Source organism: Scyliorhinus canicula, chromosome 16 (genome assembly GCF_902713615.1).
Source record: "Scyliorhinus canicula chromosome 16, sScyCan1.1, whole genome shotgun sequence".
Classification (NCBI taxonomy): domain Eukaryota; kingdom Metazoa; phylum Chordata; class Chondrichthyes; order Carcharhiniformes; family Scyliorhinidae; genus Scyliorhinus; species Scyliorhinus canicula.
The window spans coordinates 50507307-50528012 of NC_052161.1; the positions used below are offsets into that span (position 1 = coordinate 50507307).

Here is a 20706-nt window from a genome sequence, read left to right on the forward strand (position 1 = left end):
GGGGATCTTATTGAAACTTACAGGATACTGCGAGGCCTGGGTAGAGTGGATGCGGAGAGGATGTTTCCACTTATAAGAGAAACTAGAATCAGAGGATACCGTCTCAGACTAGAGCGATGATCCTTTAAAACAGATATGAGGAGGAACACTTTGCCGCAGAAGGCTGTGGGGGTCAAATCACTCAGTGCCTTTCAGACAGCAATAGATAGGTTCTTGATTAATAAGAGGATCAGGGGTTATGGGAAGAAGCCAGGGGAATGGGGAGGAGAAAATAACATGCCATGATTGAATAGCGAAGCAGACTCGATGGGCCGAGTGGCCTAAATCTGCTCCTCTGTCTTATGGTCTTATGGTTGTGGTTTGCACAATTCCAACCTGACGTTGCAGCCTTCAAATAAATCTGCCGTCCGTTATGGTTAATGTGGTACCTAGCAAGATTTTAAATTGAAAAAAAATTCACTTGACAACTCACATCATTAGGGTTACACTCTACACAGTAAGGACGAACACTCCAGGGATACTCGTGACTGAGACAGAGATTAAATGATCAGGGAAGATACAATATATGATTGTGCTGTCAGTTAAGGAAACAAGCGCACTTCCTAATTGGCAAAGTATAACAAGCATTTTTGGAAACAATAGTTTTTTGCTATGATTAGTATGCCATGTGAATGGCCCTCAGTCAAACAAGGCAAGACTATTTTTTAATGCAGTGATCCATTGTGTGTTTTTGGTGCACCGTGACCTTCAGAGAAGTATTTCATTTAACGCTACAAAACATTGTTCTGCACTGATAAATCAAGAGGTATCATTTCAGTGGTATGCAGCGTTTGTGGTTCTTGTTTGCATATTGGGATTTCACTGAGGAGTTGGGAGATAAATGGCTCTTATGGCACAGAAGCTCCTTTTCTTCCTCCACTGGTTCAAGCAATAGCTTAAAATCCTTGAATGCTGCAGTAAAACCTTGACTGATTACAATTGGACTGTGTGAGTGGAATTTTTAAATTGAAGATAAGTTGTTGAGCAATATGGTACAACTGCTTTGGGCCGAATCTAATGACCCCCACAAATGTACTCAAATTATAGGGGCATCAACTCGTGAATTACATTAATAGTTTCTCTACACTGACATTAGCATTGTACAGGAAGTCCCCTTTTTAAGCTGCCCCATTATAGGTCATTTCGCTTCAGCATTGTGGTTATAATTGTGCCGGTATGTGCACTTATCATTGGAATTTCTATTTTGCCCGTATTTTGTGCGGGGGCGATGTCATATGACCCAATTGGTGCCACATTGGAGCTGTTCCTCCCACTCTCCAACCCTCCCACTTGATGCCTTTCTCCCATTAGCTGCATGTCTCCTGTTCAACATCCCTTCTGGTCCCCGACCTTCCTATTCACTGCTTCTCTCACCCCCTCAATCGCTTCCGCCCTCTCGCCACCCGTCTGCCAAACATTCCTTGTAATTCTACACAACAGTGCTTTGCTGCATGGCTATACATAAAATATGATCTCCAGCTTCTAAAACCTGTGATATTCTCACCTTCCTTGCAGCCTGCAAGCCCAATTCTTGCCCCACTTCATTTAGAAAGGGCTTCTTGCAACTCAAATACAGCGTTCAGTGTGAGGGTTCAGGAAAGGAAAGCAGGGAGTGGGAGGGTCAGGATGGGCATGCTGGTGAGGTGGCAAGTGGGAGAGATGGCAATTGGGAGAGGCGGTGAGCAATTGAGCAGTGAGTGGGAAATGGGAGGATTGGCGAGTGAATGAGGTGGGAGATAAGTAAAAAGAGTGAGCATATTTTTAGTTTATATTTTTAAAATTTATTTTATTTGAAAAACCATTTTATTTATGAATATAAGAATTTAGAAAGGCAAAGCATTTCAACTTGCGGGGTATAATGCTTTAATGCTTTCTTCGATTATGAAGGTCCTACAGAATGTAACCACAGATATTGCATTGTCTGCAATGGGAAAAGTTGCACTTTTCAGGGATATAACTACAATATTAAGCGAGGAATTACTGTACTGCATTCATTGCACAGGAATGTTAATGGGAGAGGTGGTTCTTTGAAAGTCACGTAGTTGAATCTCTGTCATGTAGCATGGTGTACAAAAATGAGTGATTTCGACTTCCGGTTGCGGCTATGACTAGCTAAGCCGCACATTTGGAAGCTCCTGCAACAAAGGTGTTTTTGGGCCAATTGGAGGGCCCCAACGGCGCTGAAAAAACGAATCCCGGTGGGGGAAGGTCCCCTGAGGAGAGCTAGACCGATTTTATGGTCGGTACCCGGAGTGGAGCGGCAAGAAAAACGGCAGCAGCTCCCCAAAAAAAGCGGGGGAAGAAAATCAAAATGGCGGCCGGCGGTGCACCGGAGGAGTGGAAGAAATGGGCGGAGGAGCAGCAGGCCGCTCTCCTCCGTTTTTTCACGGAGATGAAAGTGGAACTCTTAGAGTCCATGAACGCGACGGCCACCAGGTTGGTGGGAGCCCAGGCGATCCAAGAGGCGTCGATTAAAGATCTGCAGCAGGAGATGGCCGCGAGGGAGGAGGAGGCCACAGTCATCGGGGCAAAGGTGGAGGTGCACGAGGCACTCCACATGAAGTGGCAGAGCCGCTTCGAGGAGCTGGACACTCGGATGAGGAGGAAAAATTTGAGGATCCTGGGCCTGGAAGAAGGCCTGGAGGGGTCGGATCTCCCGGGATATGTGGCGGAGATGTTGAGCTCCCTGATGGGGGAAGGGGCCGGTCCGGCGCCCCTGGAATTGGAAGAGGCATACCGGGTCATGGCCAGGAGGCCTAGGGCAAACGAGCCCCCGAGGGCGGTGCTGGTGCGGTTCCAGCGGCTAAGTGATCGAGAGAAAGTCCTGAGGTGGGCTAAAAGGGAGAAAAGCAGCAAGTGGCAGAACTCGACGGTAAGGGTGTACCAGGACTGGAGTGCGGAGGTGGCAAAGCGGCGGGCCCGGTACAACCGGACAAAGGCGGTGCTACACGCGAAAAAGATCAAATTTGGAATGTTGCAACCGGCGCGCTTGTGGGTCACCTACAAGGACCAACATCATTATTTCGAGTCCCCAGAGGAGGCCTGGACCTTTGTACAAGAGGAAAAGTTGGACACGAACTAAAACCTGGGAGCACCGGCGGTCGTAGCCGCCGGGGGACTCTTGATTGTGCAAGTGGCCCTTTTCTTTTTCAGGCCAGGTCGGAACTGGGTAACAGTTTCGTGGAGTGTTTGGGGTGTTTTTTCTCGAACGGTTGACTTTTCTGAATATTTTGAAGGTTTCGAGTTGTTGGGTGTTTCTGTATATTTGTACTGTTGAAATCTCTATTGTGGGTCGTTGGCTTCTTATGGGGTGTTTTTTCCCGTTTCCAATTTCCCTTAGTTATTTACCCCTCTTACCCTTTTTCTTTGGGTGCTTGGGGGGGTTTTTTGTTCTTTTTTTTCTTTTCGGGTTATGGTTATCTGCGGTTATTTATACTGTTTGATGGAGGGTGATGGTTGGGCACACTGTTAGTTGATAGTTAGTTAATTATTTTGTTATTTAAGTATGTAGTTAAGTATTTATGTATTTAGTTGCCATTGGGTATTTGTATTTATATCGTTAAGTTGGGGAGACGGGACGGGGGGGAGCGGGTTGATTATGCGGGTCTTTCTCGGGGGTTTTAAGGGGATCTTTCACGGGCGCAGATGGGGTGAACCGGGAGGAGTCGGAATGTGGCAGGAGCAGCCGGGTCAGCGGAGACCAGCTGACTCTCGGGAGTACGATGTGGGGTACATCGCGGCTAGGAGGGGTCCTAGCCAGGGGGGGGGGGGGGGGGGGGACGGGGGGGGGACACCGGGTTGCTGCTAGAAAGACCAGGGACGAGAAGGGGAGAGCCGGGGGGGGTGGGGGGGGGGGCCATCGCTATGGGAAGCGGGTCAGAAAAGAAGGGATGACCCGGGGCGAGCAAGGGACAAGACATGGCTAATCGACAGGGAGTAGGGACGGGTCGCTCTGCGACCCGATTGATCACGTGGAACGTAAGGGGGCTGAATGGGCCGGTCAAAAGATCAAGGGTCTTCTCACACCTGAAGGGACTGAAGGCTGATGTAGCAATGCTGCAGGAGACTCATTTGAGGGTAGCAGATCAGGTCCGCCTGAGAAGGGGGTGGGTGGGACAGGTGTTCCACTCAGGCTTGGATATCAAGAACCGGGGGGTGGCGATTTTGGTGGGAAAGAGAGTGTCGTTTGTGGCGGCAGAGGTGGTGGCAGACAAGGAGGGCAGGTACGTGATGGTGAGGGGTAGGCTGCAGGGAGAGAGTGTGGTACTGGTAAATGTGTATGCCCCGAACTGGGACGACGCGGGTTTTATGAGGCGCCTGCTGGGCCTCATCCCGGGACTGGAGGCAGGGGGCCTGATCATGGGAGGGGACTTTAATACGGTGTTAGACCCTGGGCTGGATAGATCGAGTTCCAGGACGAATAGGAGGCCGGCAGCGGCAGAGGTGTTAAGGGGGTTCATGGAGCAGATGGGAGGGGTAGACCCATGGAGATTTGGTAGGCCTAGGGCGAGGGAGTATTCTTTTTTCTCCCACGTCCACAGAGTGTACTCTAGGATCGATTTTTTCGTATTGAACAGGGGGCTGATACCGAGGGTGCAGGACACGGAGTACTCGGCCATTGCGATATCGGACCATGCACCACATTGGGTGGACGTGGACATGGGGGAGGCGCGGGACCAACGCCCGTTGTGGCGCCTGGATGTAGGGCTGTTGGCGGACGAAAAGGTGTGCAGAAGGGTGAGAACGGGCATTGAGAACTATCTGGGTACGAATGACACAGGTGAGGTGCGGGTGGGGACGGTCTGGGAGGCCTTGAAAGCAGTGATTAGAGGAGAGCTGATCTCCATAAGGGCGCACAGAGAGAGGAAGGAGAGGCAGGAAAGGGAGAGGCTGGTGGGGGAGCTCCTAGAAGTAGATAGGAAATATGCGGCGGCGCCAGAGGAGGGGCTATTAAGGGAGCGGCGTAGCTTGCAGGCCAGGTTCGACCTACTGACCACTAGGAAGGCGGAAATGCAGTGGAGAAGGGCGCAGGGTGCGGCGTATGAGTACGGGGAAAAGGCGAGCAGGATGCTGGCACACCAGCTTCGTAAGCGAGATGCAGCCAGAGAGATTGGGGGAGTGAGAGAGAGGGGTGGGGATGTAGTGCAGAAGGGGCAAGAGGTGAATAGGGTCTTTAGGGACTTCTATAGGGAATTGTATAGGTCTGAACCGCCGAAGAGGAGAGGGGGAATGAAGAACTTTCTCGACAAATTGGGGTTCCCAAAGGTACAGGAGGAGCTGGTGGAAGGGTTGGGGGCGCCGATAGAGCTGCAGGAGCTAATTAAAGGGATAGGCCAGATGCAGGCGGGGAAGGCGCCGGGGCCGGATGGGTTCCCGGTGGAGTTTTACAGGAAATTTGTGGACTTGGTGGGTCCAGTGCTGGTGCGAGCCTTCAATGAGGCGCGCGAGGGGGGGGTTCTGCCTCCAACAATGTCGCAGGCCCTGATCTCCTTGATTTTGAAGCGGGACAAGGACCCGGTCCAGTGCGGGTCCTACAGGCCTATCTCCCTCTTAAATGTAGATGCCAAGCTGTTAGCAAAGGTCCTGGCAACCAGGATAGAGGACTGTGTGCCAGGGGTAGTCCATGAAGACCAGACGGGGTTCGTGAAGGGCCGCCAACTTAACACAAATGTCCGGAGATTGTTAAATGTGATTATGATGCCAGCAGTGGAAGGGGAGGCGGAGATAGTGGTAGCGCTGGACGCGGAGAAGGCATTTGACAGGGTGGAGTGGGAATACTTGTGGGAGACGTTGGAAAGGTTTGGGTTTGGGGAGGGATTTATCAAGTGGGTAAAACTGCTCTATTCAGCTCCGATGGCAAGTGTGGTAACAAACGGGAGGAGGTCAGAATATTTTGGGCTCCATCGAGGTACTAGGCAGGGATGTCCCCTATCTCCCTTACTCTTTGCATTAGCGATTGAGCCGTTGGCGATGGCACTGAGGGGTTCAGGGGGGTGGAGAGGACTGACAAGGGGAGGGGAGGAACATCGGGTCTCGCTCTATGCGGATGATTTGTTGTTGTATGTGGCAGACCCGGAGGGGGGAATGCCGGAGGTAATGGGGATACTAGCGGAGTTCGGGGACTTTTCGGGATATAAATTAAATCTGGGGAAAAGTGAGGTCTTTGTAATACACCCGGGAGACCAAGGGGAGGGAATTGGGAGGCTCCCCTTCAAAAGAGCAGTTAAAAGTTTTAGGTATTTGGGGGTGCAGGTGGCAAAGAACTGGGGGACCCTACACAAGTTGAACTTTTCCAGACTGGTGGAGCAGATGGAGGAGGAGTTTAAGAGGTGGGACATGGTGCCGCTGTCGCTGGCAGGGAGGGTGCAGTCAGTTAAAATGACGGTCCTCCCGAGGTTCTTGTTTTTGTTCCAGTGTCTGCCCATCTTCCTCCCCAGGGCCTTTTTCAAGAAGGTAACGAGTAGTATCATGGGGTATGTGTGGGCACATGGCACCCCGAGAGTTAGAAGGGTCTTTTTGGAGCGGAGTAGGGATAGTGGAGGGCTGGCGTTACCCAACCTTTCAGGATATTACTGGGCGGCAAATACATCGATGGTACGAAAGTGGATGATGGAAGGGGAGGGGGCAGCCTGGAAGCGCATGGAGAGGGCGTCCTGCGGCAACATAAGCTTAGGGGCACTGGTAACGGCACCATGGCCGCTCCCTCCCACGAGGTATACCACGAGCCCGGTGGTGGCGGCCACCCTCAAGATCTGGGGGCAGTGGAGGCGACACAGGGGGGAAGTGGGAGGTCTGATAGGGGCACCACTAAGAGGGAACCACAGATTTGCGCCGGGAAACACAGGAGGGGGATTCCAGAGCTGGCAGAGGGCGGGTATTAGACAACTGAGGGACTTGTTTATAGAGGGGAGGTTTGCGAGCCTGGGAGAGCTGGAGGAGAAATTTGGGCTCCCCCCGGGGAACACGTTCAGGTACCTCCAAGTGAAGGCATTTGCCAGACGACAGGTAGCGGGGTTCCCCGCGCTCCCCGACAGGGGGGTGAGTGATAGGGTGCTATCAGGGGTCTGGGTCGGGGAGGGGAAGATCTCGGACATCTATAAGATTATGCAGGAGGTGGAGGAGGTACCAGTAGAGGAGCTGAAAGATAAGTGGGAGTTAGAGCTGGGGGAACAGATAGAGGACGGGACATGGGCAGACGCCCTGGAGAGGGTCAACTCGTCGTCGTCATGTGCGAGACTAAGTCTCATTCAATTTAAGGTACTGCATAGAGCCCACATGACGGGGACAAGGATGAGTCGGTTTTTCGGGGGTGAAGACAGGTGTATTAGATGTTCGGGAAGCCCTGCGAATCATGCACATATGTTTTGGGCATGTCCGGCACTGGAGGAGTTCTGGAAGGGGGTGGCAGGGACGGTGTCGAGAGTGGTGGGGTCCAGGGTCAAGCCAGGATGGGGACTTGCGATCTTCGGGGTTGGGGTGGAACCGGGGGTACAGGAGGCGAGGGAGGCTGGAATATTAGCCTTTGCGTCCTTGGTGGCTCGGAGGAGGATCCTGATTCAGTGGAGGGACGAAAGGCCTCCGAGTGTTAACACCTGGTTAAACGACATGGCAAACTTCATCCAATTGGAAAGGATCAAATTCGCCCTGAGAGGGTCGGTGCAGGGGTTTTCCAGGCGATGGCAACCCTTCCTAGACCTCTTGGATCAGAGATAGAAACTGAGGCCATGACAGCAGCAACCCGGGAGGGGAGGGCGGGAGGGGGGGAGGGGGGGGGGGAGGGGGGACAACGACGAAGGAAGTACGGTAGCGGCGGTGGCACGGGCAAGGCCTGCCCGAGGACGCTGCTAGAAATGATAAGTTGGTCTGACTGTCGGTTCGCCGGCGGGGGGGGGGGGGGGGGGGGGGGGGGACGCGCGGGTAGGGGGGGGGGGGGATTTTTTTTTTTTCTTTTTCTTGTTAAGTAGGGGGGTTTGACTTTGTTTTGTTATAATTTAAATGTAAATGTAGGGGGGGTTAAAATGTTTGTATTTTGAAAAATTCAATAAAAATTATTAATAAAAAAAAAATGAGTGATTTCAAAAATATGTAACATTCGGCCTGTAATGTCATGAACCAGAATAATCTATTGTCAAATGAATTGTGGTCAAAGGTAACTTCTTCTAAAAGACAAAACATGCTTCTTGGTTCTTATCTGAGGAAAATTGACTAAATTGCCACATTGTCTACCTGAGTCTAGAAGCCAAATGGGTACCATATCACACTGATTACCATACACTGCGGTAATGGAACCTGCAGAAGGGTTTATTTGGTCATTGTACTGATGGATTAAGCTGTTACAGCCAATCACATCAATGTAACAAACACCCTGAATCTCTTGATTCTAAACAAGAAGACCTCTGCATTCTTTTTTCATGTATTCATGGAATAGGAGCATTACAAGGCCAGTTTTTATTGCCAATGAGAAATGTCACCTTGAATGACAGCAGTCAGGATGGTGGAGGCAGATCTTGTTATGACCAGGAGAGAAGGGGTGAACTGGTTCCCCTCTATTCAACCTCCTTGGTTGATGGCAACTGATTGCATTTCTTTTCCAAATCAGAATGTGCTGAACTATTTAAGATGCGAGCAATGAGTAGCCATTCAAATAATGTTTTCTTGCACAAAATAAAGAGTAAATTTATTGACCACTAAACCGGAGAAAAATAATTGAAACATGACGTCAAGCATTCAGCACTCATCCGATCATTCGGACACACACACACACACACCAAAAATAAGGGAAGTTAGAGTCCAATAAAAAAAAGCTAATAGAATACATGGCTAAGTCCCCTTTGATTGGAGGGACTTCCGTTTGTGACCATGGAGCGATTGGTCACATAAAGGGCTGTTCCTGTTCAAAGTCACAGAAAAGGGCTCTTTTTACCCAGATCTGGGTGGAACTTTGATGAAAAGGCGCAGGTGAATGTTAGAGGAGTAGTTTCCCCCTGGAATGGTATGTCTTCTGATCACCGGACCCGGCAGAAAACAGTGAGAGGTTTAGCTGGAAAGTTGAAACAGTGTTGTGCTCAAGTACAAGAGAGTAGGAGAATAGCTCGAGAAGGCAGAACCTGCGAATAGTGGGCCTGCATGAAGGAGTGGAAGGTGTGAGTGCCACGAGGTACGTCTCGAGGATGCTGGCAGAACTGGTGACAGAAGGGGTGCTAGATAAGGCACCTGAAGTGGAACGAGCGCATAGGTCTCTGAGGCAGAAGCCTGTAGCTGGGGAGCCACCACGGGCGGTGATCGTGAGACACCATAAATTTGTGGAGAAAGAGAAAATTCTACGGTGCGCCAAGGAGAAGTGTAGCTGCGACTGGGAGGGAAATAACGTCCGGATTTATCAGGACATCGGAGCCGAGTTGGCAAAACGGCAGGCAGGTTTCAACAAGGCCAAGGCAGTGCTATATCGGCGGCAGATCAGGTTTGGGGTGCTCTACCCGGCAAAATTATGGGTGACGTTTGGAGGCCGGGAGTATTATTTCGAGGCCCCAGAAGTGGCCGAAGACTTAATTAAGGAGCATAAACTGGGGGAGAACTGAGTGGACAATGCTTGTGAACTGGGGTGCTGGCACTATGTAATGGTCGGGAGGATGTTTGAAGTGGGTGTAGGGATTGGGGGATTTTTGCCTTATTTTGTGGTGGGGGGGCGGGTGGGTTCTGTTCAATGTTGAGATTATAAGCAGTTTTAGGGTGAAAGGTTTATGGGAATGAAATGAAAATCGCTTATTGTCACGTGTAGGCTTCAATGAAGTTACTGTGAAAAGCACATTCCGGCGCCTGTCCGGGGAGGCTGGTACGGGAATCGAACCGTGCTGCTGGCCTGCTTGGTCTGCTTTAAAAGCCAGCGATTTAGCTCAGTGAGCTAAATCAGCCCCTACAGTCCTACTGGACTGTTTGTGTTTAACATCTGTTTGTTTGCTTTTGGAGAAGGCTACTTGGAGTTCAGGAGAAGTCCTTGTTTGGGTGGGGGAGGGTAAGACCAGCAGGAGGCCGCCTTCTTTGAGCTGAGGAGTGGGGGGGGGGGGGGGGGGGGGGGGGGAGAGAGAGGGAGGGGGAGGTCATTAGGATGAGCCTTTGGGCAGGGGCAGCCACGCTAGCAGGTTATGCTGGTGAACGGAAGTGAGGTGGTGGGGGAGAAGCCCAAGAGGGGTGGCCGGGTGGAGGGGGGGAAAGGGGAAGTGTGGGGGAAGAAGTAGAAGGGGGAAAACAGCGGGGGGGGGGGGGTTGCGACACAGCAGGGGGTGAGAGGTGACATGGTCAAGGGCGAAGAAAGGGGCCATCTGGGATGGGCTAGGTACTGAGTGGAATTAAAGGGGCAGGAGTTAAGTGGGGAAGATGACGGATGGTAGAGGGGATTGGAGGCGCAAGCCTCCGGTAAGGTTGGTAATGTGGAACGTCCGGGACTGAATGGGCCGGTTAAAAGGTCGCAGGTGTTCGCACACCTCAGGAGCTTGAAAGCTGGCGTTGTCTTTTTGCAGGAGACACACCTCTGTGTGAAGGACCAGGTTAGGTTAAGGAAGGGGTGGGTCGGGCAGGTTTTTCACTCGGGATTTGATTTGAAATGGAGGGGTGTGGCAATTTTAATGAGCAAAAAAATGGGATTTGTGAGTGCGAAGGAGGTGAGGGATCCAGGTGGGAGATATGTGATTGTGAGTGGGGTATTGGAAGGAGCACCGGTAGTGTTGGTAAATGTGTATGCCCCAAATTGGGATGATGTGGGTTTTATGAGGGGTTCCTGGCAGCAACCCCGGATTTGGCCATGTACCAGTTGATCATGGGAGGAGATTTTAACTGTGTCCTGGAGCCGAGGGTGGATAGATCGAGCCCAGGTCGATGGGTAGGGTACGAATGGCAAGGGTGCTGGGGGAGTTCATGGAGAGGATGGGTATGGTGGATCCATGGCGCTTTCAGAACCCAGGGGGAAGGGAGTATTCCTTATCACACGTCTATAAGGTGTATGTGAGGATTGATTACTTTGTAGTGAGTCGGGAGATTTTGGTTGGGGTGGAGAGGGCAGAGTATGCGGGGATAGTTATCTCGGACCATGCACCCCACTGGCTGGATATCCGGTTCAGTACGGGACGAGAGCAGAGGCCGGGTGGAGGTTTGACGCTGGGTTGTTGGCGGATGGAGGTTTTTATGATAAGGTGCGGTTGCCGATTAGGGAGTATGTGGAGTTCAATCAGAATGGGGAAGTGTCAGCGGGCATTTTTTGGGAAGCACCGAAGGCAGTGGTCCGGGGAGAAATAATCTCATTTACGGTTCATGTGAATAAGGAAAGGAGGGCGGAACATGACCGTCTCTTGAGCGAGATAGTAGAGGTGGACAGGGAATATTCGAGGGTGCCCACCGTGGAGAGATTGGTGAGGAGGAAAAAGTTGCAGGGGCAATTCGACAGGCTGACAATGGGGAGGGCGGTAGGGCAACTGCGTAGGGCAAGAGGGGTGCAATACAAGTATGGGGAGAAGGCGAGCTGCATGCTGACGCACCAGCTGCGGAGGCAGGCTGCGTCCAGGGAAATATTGAAGATCCGAACTGGGGCTGGGGATGTGGTGTCAGAGCCAGGGAAGATAAATGAGGCATTCAGAGAGTATTACCAGGGACTTTATGAGGCAGACCCAGGAGGAGAGGAGGGGAACATGGGGCGGTTTCTGGACGAGCTGGAATTTCCCCAGGTGGAGGAAGCAAAGAGGCAGGCGTTGGAGGAGCCCCTGGGGCTGAGGGAGGTGCTGGATAGTATCAGGGGTATGAAGTCAGGGAAGGCCAAATGGGCTGGATGGGTACCCATATAAGGAATTTGCTGTGGACCTGGCACCACATCTGTTGGGGGCGTTAAATGAAGCACTGGAGAAGGGGGAGTTGCCGGAGACGATGAAGCAGGCAGTAATTGCACTAATCCCTAAAAAAGGGAAGGATCCGGTGGAATGTGGGTCGTATAGACCCATATCACTATTGAACACGGATGTGAAAGTATTGACTAAGTTGTTGGCAGGTGGATGGAGGATTGTGTCCCGGGGATGGTTGCAGAAGATCAAACAGGCTTCGTGAAGGACCGGCAGCTCGCGAGTAATATAAGACGGATGTGGTGATGAATCCGTCAAGAGCTCTGGTACCGGAGGTGGTGGTGTCCATGGATGCAGAGAAACCATTTGATCGGGTGGAATGGCTGTACTTGTTCGAAGTTTTGGGAAGGTTTGGGCCGAGATTTGTGGCTTTGGTGCGGTTGTTGTATGTGGCGCCAAGGGCGAGGGTGAGAACAAAGCTTTGACTTACACAGGGGTACGAGGCAGGGGTGCCCGCTGTCGCCGCTGCTGTTTGCGCTGGCCATAGAGCCATTGGCGATGGCTCTCAGGGGGTCGGGAGAGTGGCAGGGGATAATGAGGGGACAGAGGGAGCATCGGGTGTCACTCTATGCCGATGACCTCTTGCTGTATGTATTGGATCTGTTGGAGAGTATGGGAAGGATTATGGACCTGCTGGGGAGGTTTGGAGGGTACTCGGGATACAAGCAGAATGTAGGGAAAAGCAAGGTATTTCCAGTGAATGAGCTGGCACAGCGGACTAATTTAGGGGGGGATGCCATTTAAGGTAGTGAGGGATAAGTTTAGGTACTTGGGGATTCAGGTAGCGAGGGAATGGACGGGGCTCCATAAGTGGAACTTAACGAAGCTGGTGGAGGAGGCCAGGGATACACTGCACTTAACGTTGGCGGGGAGTGTCCAAGTGGTGAAAATGAATATTCTGCCGAAGTTCTTGTTTATCTTTCAGGCTCTCCCGATCTTTATACCAAAGGCCTTTTTTCGGAAAGTGGACACAATCATCTCTGACTTTGTATGGACGGGGAAGGTGCCGAGGGTGGGGAGGACCCTGCTACAGAGGCAGAGGCACCGGGGGTTGGCGATGCCAAACTTGCTTCATTATTATTGGGCGCCGAATGTGGACAAGGTGCAGCGGTGGTGGGAAAGAGAAGGGGCAGAGTGGGTTAGGATGGAGGAGGAATCTTGGAAGGGGTCTAGTTTGAGGGCTATGGTGATGGCAGCATTTCCAATGGCTCTGAGTAGGTATTCAGGGAGCCCAGTGGTGCAGTCCATGGTGAAGATATGGAATCAGCTGAGGAGGCATTTTAGGGTGGAAGGGATGTCGGTGCAAAGGCCACTGTGCAAGAATCATGAGTTTGAGCCAGGGGGGATAGATAGTGTATCCAGGAGGTGGAGGGAAGTGGGGCTGGTCAAGGTGAGGGATTTGTATTTGGAGGAAGGATTCGCCAGTCTGGAGAAGCTAGGGGAGAGGGTCGAGATGCCGAGGGGTAGTGATTTCAGGTATCTACAGGTTAGGGACTTTGCACGAAAGATCTGGAAGGGGTTCCCTAGATTGCCGGGATACACCCTGCTGGAGCGATTGATGCTTCTGGTGTGCAAGGGTAGGGAAGAATTGGGGATATATATAAGTGGCTTGGGTAGCAGGGAGGCGAGCGGGTGGCGAAGATCAAGGAGAAATGGGAAGCAGAGTTAGGAATGGAGATCAATTGGGGAGTATGGCGTGAGGCACTGCGAAGGGTAAACGGGACCTCCTCTTGTGCAAGGATGAGTCTGATACAGTTTAAGGTGGTGCACAGGGTGCATATGGCTCGGGCGAGAATTAGTGGATTCTTTCAGGGGGTAGCATATGAGTGTGAGAGGTGTGGGCGTGGGCCAGCGAATCATGCGTACATGTTTTGGGGTTGTGAAAAATTGGGAAGATTCTGGACGGGAATGTTCGCGGTCTTCGCCAGGATAGAGGGGAGGGTGTGGATCCGGACCCTTTCGTGGCGATATTTGGGGTTTCAGAGAAGACAGAGGAGGCAGGCCGATGTCTTTGCCTTCGCCTCTCTGATTGCATGGCGACAATTTTTGCTGGAGTGGCGGTCGGCATCGCCACCAGGGGTCGCAGCATGGTTGGGTTACCTGTATGGCTTCCTGCGGTTAGAGAAGATAATGTATGAATTAAGGGGCTCAGCAGGAGAGTTTGAGAAAAGGTGGGGGATGTTTGTGACCGTGTTTGAGGAACTGTTCGTCGCAGGGCGTGGGGGGTGGGTGATGGGGAGGGAGGGGTGAAAAAGGAGAAAAAGTTTTTTTTTAAAGTCCCCATTGATTGTTTTTGAGGTGTAGATTTGAAACACTGTGGCCAATTTAGGTTAGCTGGCTTTTTGGATATGGTTAGATATAGAAAATGTTATAATTACTAAGGGGACTGGGATTCTCTGACCCTGCCTACAGTAAGGATTTTCCCATGCCACCGACAGTCAACGAACGTTTGGCTAGCGCTCCAAAGTTTCCATATCTTCCTGTAGTGGGATCCATCGCAGGCAGGACTGGTCAATCCTGACCAAGATCTCGGTTTACTGATGGATTTCTGGTAGAGTTTGCTTCTTGAACCACGTGACACACGTTCCAGAAGAGAGAGATGGACTGAGAGCAGCCTTCAGCCTGTTTCCTCTGCTGAAGACTTTCTTGGCACTGCCTGTGTCACTTGCAATCTCTCTGCAATGGCTGGGCAACCTTGTCTTGAAATGCTTCTCCGGTTCTGAATTTCCAAAGGTTTTGTCTATGGCAGCCATTAAGTGGAATTTTATGGCCCTTCCCACCTTTGAGAGCTCCCACGGTCAATTAACTTTTAAACAGCTCACCACATTTTCAACCCGGCCGAAAAAAAATGTGCCCATTATTTCAATATGCAGTATTTTGCGTTTCTGATGTTGCTTCCTTCGACAGTTGCGCTTTTTTGATGGGTTTCTGGATTGTAGGAACTGTCTCTCTCTTCACACTCCTTTGGGGTGGTTTCTTTGTTTCTCACCTTCACCTTGGAATGTAGCCTTGCTTCTTTAAGCAGTTTACTCTGTCTCAGCTCAAATTGCAAAATTTCCAGTCAGTTGCAATTTTAAAAACCATATTTTCAAAAATAGCCTTGTGACGGCCGGGGTAAGTAGTTGCACAATTTCGCTTCAGAGACAATGAAGGCGAGGTGATGTATTTCCAAGTCCAGCAAAAAGACTGGTTCAGATGATACCGCATTTACTTTGCAGAGAGCTACGACACATAAGATAGTAATGTACATGTAAACAAATATAGCCATGCAAATTAATACATGGCAATACATAGTAGACTTAATTTTAAGGAGCCAGTGATCTTGAAATTAGACTGTAATATCTTATTTGAAACTCTTTTCAGCTTTTTAGTTGAACTTTTAACTTGTTCAAAATAAGTGGATTATCAATTATGTTAAAATAACAGAGAGAGCAATTTAAATTGAATGCACTAATTGTTCATATTATTTTACATTTAGAATTTCATGTCTGTTGAGTACTTCAATTATTAACATGCATATTTTCCATTTGGAAAAGTACATTTTATAATTTTTTTGAATATGTTGTCATCAAAAAGGTCGCCTAATAAATGTGAATCAATTTTTCAAAAATGATAGCTGTTTACAAGGAAATCCAGTACACTAAATGTCATACAACGATGGCCGAGATTACTCTGTGATTAAGAAAATCTCCATCGCTGAAGGTTGACAAAAACAAGAGTACGTTGTCATAGTGATCCCCATGATGGAGTAAATTATAAAGCAGTTTGGAAGGCCCCTGATTATGCCTGTAAAGATTTTAAACAAATGTCTGGTTTTCAAATGTGCAATGTAGTTAGGTCATCAGTAGAGTCTCAAAATATTTATTGGTTTTATAAAAAAAGAATATGTAACCTCTGTGTGGCATTCTGGTGAAGTTGCCATCATACCAAAATACCATTGGCTGCTTTCCCCTTTGAGGGGGAGAGCTGACTGGTGGAGATCTAACCTGAGGATCACCACACCTCAGGCGAGGGGCAAGGTTGAGAAGGCAGGGCCTTCATGAATAACCTCAGCTGGTACGGGAATTGAACCCAGGCTTCTGGACTTGCTCTGCATCACGCACCAGCTGCCTAGCCAAGTGAGCTAAACCGATCCTTTTTAAGTGCCATTATGACACCAACAGCAGAAATGGCTGTTCCAGAACTGTGTGATTTAATCTCTCTCCCCAAAGGAACATCTTCTTTCCATTTGGTTTATTTTTCTAGTTTTCAAAGCCAAGTATTATAAAACACATTGGGCGGGATTCTCCATCGGCCAATGCCGGAATAAGGAAAAGTGATTCGACGGAGAATCGGTTCCGTGCCAAAGTCACGGCGGGTGCTGATTTCACGCCAAATCACAATTCTCCTTCGCCTCGGCAGCAGCATTAATGCGTTCCACTCCCCATGTACAGTAAACGCTGTTGGCGTATCATTAGCGGGCCCAACCTGGTATTCTACATAGAATCCCTTGAGTGCAGAAGTAGGCCATTGGGCCCATCGAGTCTGCACCTTCAAATGTGCTCTCTACCCATTCCCACATCCCCCCCTATTCCCATAACCCCATAACCTGAACTGTACATCCCTGGATGCTAAGGGGCAATTTATCATGGCCAATCCACCTAACTTTCACATCTTTGGATTGTGAGAGGAAACCGGAGCACCCGGAGGAAACCCACGCACACACGGGGAGAATGTTCAAACTCCACACAGACAGTGACCCAAGCCGGAATTGAACTGGGGTCCCTGGCGCTGTGAGGCAGCAGTGCTAACCCAGTGTGCCATCCTGCCACCTTAACCGTGTCAAGCTTATTGAGGGTTGTTGTTGGCTGCAGCCTTCCAGGCAAGTGGAAAGTATTCCATCACACGCCTGATTTGTTCTGGCGATCCGGCAAGTCATCCAGCACAGAATTTCCAGCATCTGATTGCTTCTTGTATTTGTATGGTTGACCTAATAAAGCTTCTGGTGAGAGGAGTCCCCAAGATAGTGAAGGATTTGACAAATGTAATGGCATTGAAAATCAAGCAGGTTTGATGTGACATTTGATTGTTGTAGATGGCCTTTGTCAGTTCTGCCACTGATCAATTCAAAGCTGGATGTTGTCCAGGTTTTGTTATTTAGGCATGGACCACTTTATTAACTGAGGATGAGGATATCTATTAGATAAAAATGTCTATCCTAATGTATAAATTCAATTCCTTCTTTATCACCACCACTTCATGAATCCCAAAAGACCAACTCTTCCTCATTCAATAATCTCGAATTGAAACACCAACATTTCTCATTCTAGCACATCTTCCAGGGTCTGAACTATAATGCAATACACACGTATTGTATTGTGTGTATAGGCTCAGGAAACTGAGTCACACTCTCTGACATCTGATTACTGGATACTGCTTTTCAAAGATTAAAATCAATAATTCAGCCAATCCACTTCTTTCAATTCAATTTCTATTCTCCGGGGCCTCCACGATTCTCCGCCTCCAGTTGGCTGAATTCCCAGTGGTGATGTTCACTTGTGCTTTGAAAAATCGTGAAACAGGCGCCATGGCTGCTGGGGGGGGGGAAGGGGGGGGGGAGGGGGGGAAAGAGGGGGTACATCGTCAGATTTTGCTGACAGTTGTGCTGCAAGCCGAGGGGGGCTTCTGCAAGAGGGGGGGGGGGGGTAGTAATGGGGGATGGCCAGGAGAACACTGTGGGGTCGGGGTGGACAGGCACAGAACACCAGTGCTGCAGCCTGCAAGGCAGCCATGCAGCTACGCACACCCCTGACTGCCCACTGTGAACCTAGGACCAGAGGTCGTATGGATGTCCCCCCCAGACCATCCCCACCCCCCAGGCGCCCTCTGACCTCAGCCAACCATCAGCCATTTGGGCGCGCTCTAGCACAACCAGTGCCATCTTGTTGACTGGGATGAGTGTGTGTGGGAAGTGAAGTATGTATATGCGGCTGCAGCATGTCGGCCTCCTGAGTGCCAATTGTGAATCCGGCAAATCCGGCACCGTTTCTCATTGGAATCAATTGTGTTCCATGCGGCGCCGGCGCTAGCCCCTCAACAGTCACTGAATCAGTCCAGTTGCAGCGCAAGTTTTGTTGTCGTGGAAGTCCACGAATCCTGCCTTGGTGTCAACACAGTCTCAGGAACGGAGAATCCAGACAGATAGGTTGTTTCATGATGCTGCGAGAAAGCATCACTCTGAAAAGGCATAATTCCCATATTTGGGTGTCTAGTGGCAGGTGCATTTGGCTGTCCTCAGTGATAACCAGGGGCATGATCCACAGCAGCTGACAATGGTATGCATGGTAACAACAACAACTTACAATTATATAGCCCTTTAAATGTTGGAAATGGTTCCCAATGTCAATCCATCTAAACTGCACAAATAGTTAATGGCAGTCTGAATGTGAGACCCAGCATTGATATCCTATACTAGGGGTGGAATTTTGGTATTTGTTGTGGCCATTGGTTTTACTGCTTTGCCTTTGCCCTTAATGCTTTGCTTCTCAACGCTGAATCCCAAGCTCACATGCTTATCCCTAGTATTAACTACGGTGTATTAAATTGGCTGTTGTGCTGCAAATCTATGATATAAAATAAATTGAAAATGTTTTAATTGTTCAAGAAAACTTACTTTTTTTTCTTATCTCTCTAAATTCGTAAGGAAGTCACAAAACAGTTTCATTCCTTGCTGCTCTGAAAACAAACACCCGGCATTTAATTTAAACCACCATATTTTGCTCATTACGTTAAGAAAACAGCTCATCAACCTATAATTAATTTTTCATTCCCCTTTGGTCTCTCTAGGGATTTGAAGAATAACTTGATTAGCAACATTGAGCCTCGGGCTCTCTACGGGCTTCCAGAACTGAAGCGACTGTAAGTATTCATTCTATTTGAATTGCCCAGGTCCTGTCACATTAAATAAAGTCCTGTCAGGGGACTTTGGGTAAGCTGTGGAGTAACAAAACACAAAGTTTCTGATGAGGAATATTGCATTTGTACTCTTAACATAATTGAAATGTTTGGGCACAGCACACTTCAAAGCAAGTTGTTCAATGTTATTCTTATTGGTGTATTTGCAGTTAATCAAGCAAAATATTTTTTTAGTTTTAGAATGTTCATTTATAAATTTTCCACAGCAATGAAATAATCGGTTTTCTACCATGTTGGGGGGGGGTGACGCGAGGGCTGGGCAAAGTTAATTTTCTGCAGTTTTCAAGTGCTCATATCCTTGTTGCAGTAATAACCTGCTGGTGGCAGGTATTAAAAGTGACCCCATGGGTGCAAGTATATTAAACTGTCATCCGTTTCACAGGTTAAGAGATTAAATTATTTTTCTCTTTTTCAGTTTATAGGTTTTAGCACCTGTTAAGAAATCTGTTTTCTCTTCGTATCTTTTAAAATGGATTTCATTTGAAGGGATTTGTGCTTCAGGCTCAGAAGGAGTTTTGTAAGTTTGACTTGGGCACGTTTCAAGGCTTTATGAAGTGTTCCCTTTAGCAATGCGGACTGAGAGATGACAAAAGAAAAAAAATCTTGCAACTGTTTGAAATCTCAAGTTGCTTTCTTCTGCTGCACACCCTTTTCTAAAGGTTTCTGACCTTCAGAGATTGTATGCTATGAATATTATGGTCTGAATTTTCACGCAGAGGAAGTGGCTCCCTGTTGTAGCAAACATTGCACCAGAGGCACCAACCTGCAATCCTGCCCCCCCCGCCCTCACCATGATTTCGACCACCACCATTTTCTTGGTGAGTTGTACTGTGCACATCTGTGGTTCATGGATGCAGCTGTACATATTCAGGTGCAGCTGCCATAAAACAGACCCAGTTTTGGCCAGTCGGCTGTCCAAAACATGGCTTGTGGACATCAAATTCATTGGGGGAAAGCTTAAAGGTAGTAGAGTTCTTTGAAGAGGTAAATCATCCTTTTGGATAGGTCTAGGAGCATCTATGGAAGAGACAAGGTGACCTTTGAAAGAGATAAGTTTGTGAGGTTGTGCTAAGTAAACATGAATGGATAAACCCAGTGAAACAGTCAAGCTTATTGCGATTATCAAAGGAAATGTCACAGCTCATTGAAACCCTTAAGCTGTCAAATCTTCATGCCTTTAAATTAAAAATAAAACAGTTTGCAGTTAAGAAGTGATTGCCATTTCACTTTGTTGACACAAGCTTGATTATTGTGGAATTTATGCTGCATGACTGATTTTGCAACCTATCATTATTACTGTGGGTGCCTCTCAGTTCACAATTTCATTGAGAGCTCAAAGTGCATATAAAGCCTTTGATGTCGGGCTGTGAATACAAATGCATGTTGGTGTAAGGGATTAAGTAGTTGAAGGAAGTTAAATGTAGTAAATGGGTTTTTAACCAAATAGAATTTATTTTTTAAATGGTGAATTCTTCAATGGACACTTAGAACTTTGTTTCATTTTCTTTCAGCATGGGCCTTAAGTTTGCCCATGGTGGATACTAGGTGAGTTGACATGGAGGGTGCAAGGCAAAGGGGAGATGCATGAGGGGCAGATGTTGGCACAAGGTTGGCACAGGGCTATAACAGACCACAGGGTTGTGTGTAGGACATGAAATGATGTGGTTTTGCATGGATATGACATGGGGAGTGTGTGGGGAGGTGAAGATTAGCAGGTGAGAGTGCTGCTTTTTGTTTCATTCCTTTTTCCAGTTGGGATAAACTGCCAGATCACTAAGGCCAGCCTCTTACCCAGCTCGGCTCTGCAACAGGCTGCCCATGTGATGTTGTC

General features: G+C 49.0%; 1 protein-coding gene across 2 annotated transcripts in view; it reads left to right on the forward strand.

Moving 5' to 3' along the window:
- Positions 1 to 20706, forward strand: part of LOC119951080 (adhesion G protein-coupled receptor A3-like) — a 664838-nt gene that overhangs the window by 275763 nt on the left and 368369 nt on the right. For both annotated transcript variants that reach the window (XM_038774125.1, XM_038774126.1), the window contains exon 3: positions 18747 to 18818. In XM_038774125.1, coding sequence (XP_038630053.1) covers positions 18747 to 18818 — 72 coding nt within the window. The remainder of the gene's footprint in view (positions 1 to 18746; positions 18819 to 20706) is intronic.